Source organism: Dromiciops gliroides, chromosome 2, assembly GCF_019393635.1.
Source record: "Dromiciops gliroides isolate mDroGli1 chromosome 2, mDroGli1.pri, whole genome shotgun sequence".
In the NCBI taxonomy this organism is placed as follows: domain Eukaryota; kingdom Metazoa; phylum Chordata; class Mammalia; order Microbiotheria; family Microbiotheriidae; genus Dromiciops; species Dromiciops gliroides.
Genome location: NC_057862.1, coordinates 110,371,480 through 110,381,680, shown reverse-complemented (window position 1 = coordinate 110,381,680; position 10,201 = coordinate 110,371,480). Strand labels below are relative to the sequence as shown.

Below are 10,201 nucleotides of genomic sequence, written 5' to 3'. Positions count from 1 at the left end.
AGTCGAGGACCGAAGACAAAAATGAAACAATCCTTGACCTCCAGAAATTTACAGGGCGGGGAGAAGGGGAACGAGTCCATAGGTAGGCAAGATCCAAATTAACAACGTTGGGGGGAAAGGCACTAGCAGCCACACAACCAATCGAAACTCCATTCCAACACTATTCCGATGACCTCCTTGCCCCCACGGAGACGACGCCCTGGCTCCGGACTCTCTAACCGGGGCAGTGAGGACTGGATGGGGATGGTGCCCAGGAAAAAGCAAAGTAGGGTCGCACTCCTGGATCCCGCTCCCCGACAGATGGTGCTCTAGGATCGGCGGTGGAACCCACTTCCCCTCCGCTCCCAAGTTCTTCCCAGCTGGGGGCGGGACCCAGGGCCGCCCTCAGGGGCCCCTGGGGCGAGGAGAGACCCGGAGCTGCATCTCCACTACTCAGGACTAGCCACTGGGAACAGAGAGGAGGCCACCAGACTGCAGCAAGCGGCGAGGGCGCAGAGCACCCCCCGGAATGCCCACCCTTCCCGGATCCCGCCGAGGGGAAAGGGGGTTGGGGGGAAGGTTCTCTTTCCTGGCTGGGAGGCGGTGATAGAATGGGAGGGGCGGTGCTCTAGGCTCAGTTCTCATTGGCTGAGCCGGCCGCGGACTAAAACTTTAAGCCAATGAGAAAGTGACCATGGTGTGATGCGCCATGACGTTATGGGAATTCCCCCCCGGGGGGGGCGGAAAAGGGGCTTTCCCGGTTGGGGCCTCCGGTGGCCGAGTGGCACAGGGGTCGGAAGATTAGCGAAGGCAGGACCAGCCCGTGGCGGAGCTGAAGCCGGAACCGGAGCCGGAGCTGCAGCCGCAGTGAGTGGACGGGTTCGTGCACCTGGGTTCCCTCAGTTCACAGAGCACGGGTAGAGGGGCGGGGTCGGGACCCCTACTCAGCCCTGAGAATAAAGAATACAGATCCACACATGGGCACGATCACATGCATATACACACATCATACTACACACATACGCGTTTCCACATAGATACCGACACACTAGAGTTAGAGAATGGCAGAACTGCGAGGGACACAGTCCCACATTTCGGACAGGCTCAAATATACACAGACACTGGACCGTGTGTACACTTCCGTGGACGCGAATACATAGATAAATACACTGACACAAGTATACACAGTTGTGTATACTTGTCATGCACACCCACCCACACTAACACAAGTATGCGGATACACAAAACCATATAATTTTAGCACAATTATATAGACACACATGCATGCAGACACATACAAATAGTTACACAGCGACACAGTTTGCAAACTGGAGAGAAGGGATCTTTCTCGGTCCCTTAAGTATCCCCATACATAGGGTAGAGTGGGGAAAGAGACTCCTAGGCCTAGAGCTGGGTGGGTGCAGTCACAGGCTCTCTTCCCCCCAAAAAGTCCAAAATCCATAGGAAGAGTGGAGGGCTCTATATCCCCAGGGACTTAAATGAGGAGGGCCCCCAGGGGAAAGGGACATCCCTACCAGAGGAATCTCCCCCAAAAGCCCCAAACACTGAATCAGAGGTCTCCCTCCCTCCCAGGCCCCAACAGATGACCTACAGAAAATCCCAGGGGAGCCCCAGCCCGTGGGAGGGGAGAGAAAGAAAAGGAAGGCTAGACCAGTAAAGAGAAGGGCAGGTTTGAGGCCTAGGAGGGGGTAAGGGTGAAGACAGGGGAATCTCTGTGCTTCCAAATATCACCACTGGCCTTGAAAGGTGAGCTCTAGACCAGTGCCTCAGGTCCCCAATTCACAAACCCCTCCCTCCTACTGAAATCCTCAGCCTTCTCTTGCCCTCTTCATCCCCAGCGATCAGACCTTCAGAACCGGGGCAGGGTGAGGAGTGTGTCTCTGATAGGGGGGTGACAGGTCCAGACCCCAGAGTTGCCCATGGAGCTAGGATCTGGCCTGGAAGTAGGGAAGAAAAAGGAGAGAAGGAAGAGCCACCTCAAACTCCTAACTGGGCCCTCCCTCTCTGGGCTGGGCAAATGCGTCATTTCCAGGCCCACCCCCTCCCTTGGCCCCTCCTCCCTCTGGTATTTTCGGGACTTTCCTGAGCTGCTCTAACTTTCCTGCCCTCCCAGCCCCTGCCTGCCCACAGCTCTCTGGCTCTCACCCATTCCAGCCTGGCAGGAGGTGGGACCCTCTGTCCCCCACCCTCAGGCTCCTGGCTACTTCGTATAGACCTGGCCTGAGGGGTGCCCCTCCACACCCACCGGCACAGGTAGGAGCCTTGGCGGTACCTCAGCAGCAGAAGCTGGACAGAGCCCAGCTCTAAAACATGGAAGATTGCTATGGCCCAGTGAGTGCTCGCCTAAGTGTCTATCTCTGTGACCCTCCTTATGGGCAACCCTTTGTCTCTGACCCTGTAGGCTTCTGTCTGTCTGTCTGTCTGTCTGTCCAACCATCTGGAATCCTCTGTTTGGCTAATCCCCCAGACTCTGACTTTCAGCCCCCCCCTCCCCCCCGTTGCCCCCCCCCCACTTCACTCAATCTTGTCTTGGCCCTTGGCCCTGCCAAGCCCTGAACTGTGTCAGCTCCCTGGATTCCCAGTCATCTATCCAAGTCTCTGTTTTCCCGATCCCTAGTGACAACCGACCGGAGTTGCAGTCCCTTACTCCCCCCATCTCCAGCTCTCTGGCTGGCCCCACGCCCCTCTCTCTTGGTTTGTCCGAGCCCAGGCTCTCTTCTTGCATGACCTTCTGAGTTTGGATTATGACTCTAAGTGTGGGGAGGGAAGAGGTGGTTTTGTGGGAGTGATCACCTCCCCCTATTTCTACCCAAATCCAGGGTCTGGATGGCATTGATTATGATGATTTCCAGTTCAACTCCCCAGTAGCGGATCGGAGAGAACCCCCAGAGGAGACAGGTCAGTATGTCTCTGCTAGTCTCCCCCGCTTTTCCTCCTACATTTCCCAAGGACTCCTGGTCCCTTTATCTCCCACGGCTCCAATTCCCACTCCTGCCATCCAGCTGTTTGTCCCCCAGCCAGTAGGAATATAGGATCTTCTGCCAGAACCAGGGTGGGTCTGAAAGGGGATCTCAAAACCCCCGGCTCAGACATCCCCCCTCCATCCCCAGGTGAGGGTCCCTACCTGGTCATCGTGGAGCAGCCCAAGCAGGTGAGGGCAGGAAGGGGCACCGGGGTGGTGAAGGGGCTTTACTATCCTCCAGTTTCTGGAGTGGGTGGGAGTGGTTTGAGGTGATGCCTTTAGGTCGGGGTGGTCAGTGTAGACTGGGTGGCTAATCGTGACCGTTTTCTGATCCTCAGCGTGGCTTCCGCTTTCGCTACGGTTGTGAGGGCCCCTCCCATGGGGGGCTTCCCGGTGCCTCCAGTGAAAAGGGTCGGAAAACGTATCCTACAGTTAAGGTGAGCGGAAGAGAAGGCCAGGGGACTGGGGGAAAGGGGCAGGGAGCCTGAAGGGGAGGCAACTGTCCATCTATGAGAAATATCCCTCCGCTCTCACCCAGATCTGTAACTACGTGGGACCAGCCAAGATTGAAGTGGACCTGGTCACGCATAGCGACCCACCCCGTGCCCATGCCCACAGCCTGGTTGGGAAGCAGTGCACAGAGTTGGGGGTTTGCGTGGTGTCCGTGGGACCCAAGGACATGACGGCTCAGTATGATGTCCCTATCCCTATCCCCAACCCCAAGCTTCTCTGAGGCTGACAAGCCTTCTGCCCCCCTCTTCCAGCCCCATGGTTATTGAACCTTCTTCATATGCTTAATTCCCATGCTTGGCTGCACTGCAATGAGGGAGGGGGGAACAAAAGGGGAAAGAAAGTAGACTCGAGTCTTGATTTGGGGAGATCAATGTCTTGGTAGGAGTAAGAGAAGGAGCAAACTGAAACCCTATACTAAGAACAGTCTGGCGAGCGGGGGGGGGGGGGGGGGGGGTCGCAGACAGGGGAAGACTCGGACCCCACCCTCGGTCGCCAATGGCTCGACTGAGGAGATAAGATTCACTCCAGGAATATCATGAAACAGGGCAATGTGTGATCTGGGGATTAGAGCAAGCTGCTAGTCTCAGGACTGCTGTAGGATTTCAGAAGAGGCAGAGATCCCTGGGGGTTGGAGAAGTGGAAAAAGAAGGGGGAGAAAAGAAGATCCAGGGAGCAGCTTGAGCCCTCTGAGCTTGTTCTCCTGTGTCTGACCTCTCACCCCTGACCCCTTTCAGGTTTAACAACCTGGGAGTCCTGCACGTGACCAAAAAGAACATGATGGAGATCATGATGCAGAAGCTTCAGAGGCAACGACTCCGCTCCAGGCCCCAGGGCCTCACAGGTATGGGCACGGGGGAGGGGAATGGATGAGCGGGGCTATGGGGAGCGGGGAGAGAGGAAGGGGGGAAGGGGGCGATGAGGGGGGAGAGAGAAGAGAGATCGACGGCCGCTGGGGTGACCTGAGGATTGAGGGTTCAGACAAAGGGTTGGGATCAGCTGGAGACGTGTGCCTCTGCCCACCACAGAGACCGAACGGCGGGAGCTGGAGCAAGAGGCCAAAGAACTGAAGAAAGTGATGGACCTAAGTATTGTCCGGCTTCGCTTCTCTGCCTTCCTTAGGGCCAGTGACGGCTCCTTCTCCCTCCCCCTCCCACCAGTCATCTCCCAGCCCATCCATGACAGCAGTGAGTGACCAGAGCACAGTTGGGGGCGGGGTGGGGATGCAGAACAGAGACCAGAGGCAGAGGGGGCTGGACTGAGGGGACGATGCTCAAGCTGGGAATTCTGTTTTGAGGTGAACATTTGTCCCCCATAGAATCGCCGGGGGCCTCAAATCTGAAGATCTCACGGATGGATAAGACAGCAGGATCTGTGCGGGGAGGGGATGAAGTTTATCTTCTTTGTGACAAGGTGCAGAAAGGTGAGACCAGAGACAGGGACTGGGACACCCAGAAAAAAGGACGACACCGGAGGCCTGAGCTGGGCTGTGGGGATGGGCGGGGGGTGCCCTGGCCACAGGTCCCCAGGATGCTGGGGGGCTGTGCTTGAAGCCAACAGATATTTCCCCTTCTCCCCACCCCCCTGTTCCCCCCCCCCCCAGATGACATTGAAGTCCGGTTCTATGAAGATGATGAGAATGGCTGGCAGGCCTTTGGAGATTTCTCACCCACAGATGTTCACAAACAGGTGCCAGGACTCGGTGGGCACAGAGAAAGGGGATGGCATGGGCTAGTGGGGGGTTGGCAGGCCTTTGAGAGCCTGTCTCCCTCCCCCAGTATGCTATTGTGTTCCGGACCCCCCCTTACCATAAGATGAAGATTGAGCGTCCAGTGACTGTCTTCTTGCAGCTAAAGAGGAAGCGAGGAGGGGATGTTTCTGACTCCAAACAATTCACCTACTACCCCATGGTAGAAGGTAGGATCTAGGAGGGGCTGAGGAGCAGAGGCTGCTTCAGGGAGGGCAGGGCCAGGGCTCAAGAGTCACAGTGAGGGGCAGCTAGGTGGTGCAGTGGATAGAGCACCAGCCCTGGAGTCAGGAGGACTTGAGTTCAAATCCAGTCTCAGACACTTAACACTTACTAGCTGTGTGACCCTGGGCAAGTCACTTAACCCCAATTGCCTCACCAAAAAACCCAAAAAGAGTCACAGTGCCTCTGACCTTCCACCTTCACCCCCAGACAAGGAGGAGGTTCAGCGGAAGCGGAGGAAGGCCCTACCTTCCTTTTCCCAGCACTTTGGAGATGGCTCCCACATGGGTGGAGCTGGAGGGGGTTCAGCCGGAGGTTATGGAAACGGAGGGGGAGGTGAGAAAGCCAAGAAGACTGGGAGGGGGCAGAGGGGTCTGGTGGGCTCCTGCCATCAGGGGTGGGAAAGGGAAGGTTGGGGAGGGAGCCATTTCCCAGTGCTCGTAACCACCCCTGAGACCATCCATCCCCCCTACTGATTATTCCTCTCAATGTCCCCACCCAAACTCTGCCTCCACTGTCCGTGCCCTCTGATTACCCATCACCTCCTCACTGCTGTTCGCTGACAATCTGCCCCTTCCTCCCTAGGTGGTGGTCTCAGCTTCTTTCCTGCCTCCTCCCTGAACTACAGCCTGTACTCTCCTGGGGCCACCCCAGTGGGCAGTTATTCTGGAGGGGCAGGAGTCCAGATGTCTGGAGAGAGTGAGGGCACAACTGATGGCAAGGGGGAAAAACAGACATGCCCTGATTCTCCTGGTCGTCCCCCACCCAATGGACCTCAGGCCTTAAAGATGCTCCGGGAAGGTATGACTCTGCCCGCCCCCCTCCAAAGGAGGAGCAGAGTGGGAAGGATCAGTGACTCAGCTATCACACCGTGGAAGATGGGATGGTCAGGGTGTGATGCCTGTCTTCTGTTTCCATGGCCTTACCGCTCTTTCCTCCCCTTCCCAACCAGCCCGGCAATACAACCTACACATGTTTGGGCTTGCCCAACGCAGTGCCCGAGCCTTGCTGGACTATGGAGCTACAGCTGATGCCCGCACTCTTCTGGCTGGGCAGTGCCACCTGCTGAGGGCCCAGGATGAGAACGGAGACACGTATGAAGCCAGGGCACTCAGGGGAATGGGAAAGCCCATGTTGTTTGTTGATGTTGGGCTAGGGACACGGAGGAAGAGGGCTTGGGGCAGGGATGGATTAGGACGAGGTTGGGGTTTAGGAAACAATGCAAGCAGCAAGGCCGGGGTTCGGTGGGCTGAGACTGGAACTGGGGCTGAGCAGGAATCAGGCCGGTAGGTGGAAGGGGGCTGGAGGCTTAATCTAAGTCAGCACCAGGTTGCTGGAGGCTTGGGCTTGGGGACCCAATCCCATGCCCGCCCGGCTCTATCCACCAGGCCGCTACACCTGGCCATCATTCACGGGCAGACAAGCGTCATCGAGCAGATGGCTCATGTCATCTTCCGAGTCCCCCACCTTGGCATCGTCAACCTCACCAACAACTTGCACCAGGTATGCCTGGCATTGGGCAAGTAAGAGTGGTGTGAGGCAAGGACAGTCCTCTCGACAACTTGAGGTGCGCCATAACACATTCTTATGCCCCTAGACGCCCCTTCACCTGGCTGTGATCACAGAGCAGAGCCAAGTGGTCAGCTTCCTGCTGAACATGGGTGCTGACCCGACCCTGCTGGACCGGCATGGAGATTCTGCCCTCCACCTAGCGCTACGGGCCGGCAATCCTGGTCTCCTGCGGGCCCTCCTTTGCCACGCAGGGCCTGCTCTTCCCCAGTTGCTACTCATGCCTGATTATGAGGGTGAGTGCCCCACCCCCCAGCCCTGTGGAGGTATCTCTGGGATGTTAGGAGGGTATGAAGAGGATCCTTGGACCAATCTGGTGGGGGGAAGAAAGGGAGGACCATGAGAACTGGTCCATGGGAGGAAGGTTCTGTATGGCATTTGGGGCTAGGGGCTGGGGCTCCCTGTGCCCAGCTGGAAGGGAACAGACCTTTGTGCCTGCTGGGACCAGAAGAGGAGGGTCCTCTGTTTGCATGGATGGGTCCATCCTGGGATCTAGATCCTGAGCCACGCCTATCCCACAGGCCTATATCCGGTGCACCTGGCGGTGCGTGCCCACAGCCCAGAGTGCCTAGACCTGCTGGTGGGCAGTGGGGCCGATGTGGAGCTGGCAGAACGGCAGGGTGGGCGCACTGCCCTACACCTAGCAACCGAGTCGGAGGAGCTGGGACTTGTTAGCCACCTCGTCACCAAGGTTGGTCTGTCAGTCACTGGGTCTGTTGTCCAGCTCTTCACTAGGCACTGTAGCTACATAGAAAGGTCCCTGCACAGGATACACTGGAGGTGACCTCAAGAGGGAAGGCCCAGCATTAAGGGGCTGGGGGAAGGCTCCCAGTGCAAGGTGTGACTGCAGGGAGCTGGGGAAGGGAAGCCAGAAGGTGGCAATGAGGAGGGAGAGCATTTTAGGCCTGAGGGATGGCCAGAGGATATGCCCAGAGACCAGCATCCTTGGATAGCAAAGTGTGCGGAGGCAAATAAAGGTGTGGACAGGGAGGAAGGGACCACACCAGGAAAGTATTGGTTTAGAGCTAAAGAACCAATGTCCAGATTCCATGCTGCTATTTACTCCCTATGTGACCTTGTCACTGGAGCCACTTAAGTAGCACTGTGAATAAATAGTTGGGCTTGGATTCAGAAAGACCTGAATTCGAATCTTGCCTCAGACACCTGCTAGGTGTGTGACCTTGGATAAGTCCCTTAATATCTCTCAGCCTCAGGTCCTCATCTGTAAAACAGGGGTAATAAGAGCACCCACCTCACAGGTTGTTAGGAGCCATCATATGAGATAAGACGTAAAGCACTCTATAGAAATATAAAATGTAAAATGAGAAGCTTGAAATAAATACTCTTGGGGCAGTTAGGTGGCACAGTGGATAAAGCACCGGTCCTGGATTCAGGAGGGCCTGAGTTCAAATCCAGCCTCAGACACTTGACACTTACTAGCTGTGTGACCCTGGGCAAGCCACTTAATTCTCATTTGCCCAGCCCCCCCCCAAAAAAAGAAATAAACACTCTCCATGGCTCTCATTAACCCACATATGACTTTTGGGTCTTGGTCTCTGGGGGGGGAAGGAAGGGGGCAAATAGCATAAGCCTCAACTGTTCTTTCCCTCAACAGCTTGGTGCCAATGTTAATGCCCAGACTTTTGCTGGAAACACACCCTTGCATCTGGCGGCAGGGCTGGGCTCCCCAACCCTCACCCGCCTGCTACTCAAGGCTGGTGAGTACCCTTGACCCCATCGCCCCAGAAACTGCTCCTGGCCTTGGGGGCCACAGGGCTCCTCCCATACCCGCCCTGATCATGCCCTCTCTGCCAGGAGCTGATGTACAGGCTGAGAATGAGGAGCCCCTGTGCCTGCTGCCCTCACCCCCAAACTCAGGCAGCGACTCGGAGTCAGATGGGGCTGAGGAAGGAAGCGGGAGGAAGTACCGCGGTCACACCCCCCTGGACCTTACCCGCAGCGCTAAGGTACAACGTGCAAGGGCAGGGATGTTGGAGAGGCAGGCCACTGGGTTTGGGACACACAGTGGCATTTCTGAGATAACCCCCCACTGTAGGTTAGGACCCTGCTGCTGAAGGCTGCTCAGGAGACCACAGAGCCACCAATGACTCCCCCAAGCCCCACAGGTAAGACTCACTCACACTTCCCATCCTCCAAGCCTTTCTCCTTGCCCTAAGGAGGGCTCTCCGCCTCTGCCCCAAGAGTCCTGTGACTGGGTCACTGTCAGTCTGTCTGTCTACCACAGGCCCTGGACTGTCCCTGGGGGCTGCCACCTTGCAGGGCCTGGAGCGGCTGTTGGACGGACCAGGCAGTGAGGGAGATTGGGCCGAACTGGCCGAGAGGCTGGGGCTGCGCAGCCTGGTGGACACGTACCGCAGCACAGCCTCCCCTAGCGGCAGCCTGATTCGGAGCTACCAGGTCAGTAGGTGGCTTCTGGTACCCTGACCCCTGCCCTCCCGTCCCCTCGATGATCCTGCCCCCAAATTCTCTTTCCCTTTGCCTCTCCCCACAGCTGGCCGGAGGAGACTTGGCAGGCTTGCTAGATGCCCTGGCCGCCATGGGGCTGGATGAAGGGGTGCGGCTACTACAGGGAACAGAGCCCAGGGACAAGCTTCCAAGCACAGGTAAGAAGCAAGAGGGGAAATGGATAAGGGAGGCAAAGCTGGGGAGATTTGGGGGAGATTCTAGGAGTTACTTGGGGGCCACGGGCTCCAAACTTGTGTGAGGTCTGTTCACAGATGTGACTCCAGTGCAACAGGCACCATGATGGTCTTAAAGAGCGAACCCTGTCTGGAGGAGTTCCATGGTCTGGGCTGGCTTTGAGGGAGGGACTAGACCCTGACCCCTTCTTCCTTTTTCCCTCCCCAGAGGTAAAGGAGGACAGTGCCTATGGCAGCCAGTCAGTGGAGGAAGAACAGGAGAAGATGAGCATGGTACCCACACCTCCCGGGGAGCTCAGCCACAGGCACCCCCAGGAACAGGTGCACTGATACCAACCATGCCCACGTGGGCAATGCTTTGTCCAGCCCCGTGCCTGCCCCAGAGGCACCCGCTGTACAGATACCCCAACCTGTGCCCGCACCCTTATTTAATGCCCTTGTTGATCCTTTGATTCTGATGAATAAAGGTATGTGGGGGCTGGGGATCCAACCACCCCACCCTAGGACACGGGCTCCGATTCTGTGTCCTCA

General features: G+C 57.0%; 1 protein-coding gene across 6 annotated transcripts; it reads left to right on the top strand.

Annotated features, from left to right (window-relative positions):
- Positions 1–10,176, top strand: NFKB2 (nuclear factor kappa B subunit 2). 6 transcript variants are annotated; one of them, XM_043988939.1, is made up of 23 exons: positions 750–846; positions 2,114–2,331; positions 2,820–2,898; positions 3,111–3,151; positions 3,301–3,399; positions 3,501–3,652; positions 4,210–4,316; positions 4,501–4,659; positions 4,791–4,895; positions 5,076–5,161; positions 5,251–5,389; positions 5,652–5,777; positions 6,027–6,242; positions 6,394–6,535; positions 6,830–6,944; positions 7,039–7,246; positions 7,532–7,701; positions 8,626–8,728; positions 8,826–8,977; positions 9,067–9,136; positions 9,256–9,428; positions 9,523–9,634; positions 9,879–10,176. In XM_043988939.1, the coding sequence occupies exons 2-23, from the start codon at positions 2,311–2,313 to the stop codon at positions 9,998–10,000; spliced, it is 2,697 nt and encodes an 898-aa protein (XP_043844874.1). In that variant the 5' UTR covers positions 750–846; positions 2,114–2,310; the 3' UTR covers positions 10,001–10,176. The 6 variants fall into 6 exon arrangements, with proteins under 6 accessions (XP_043844872.1, XP_043844871.1, XP_043844874.1 ...); XM_043988941.1 differs by having other exon boundaries at positions 778–846; positions 2,254–2,331; XM_043988938.1 differs by having other exon boundaries at positions 778–858.
- The last annotated feature ends 25 nt before the right edge of the window (positions 10,177–10,201 follow it).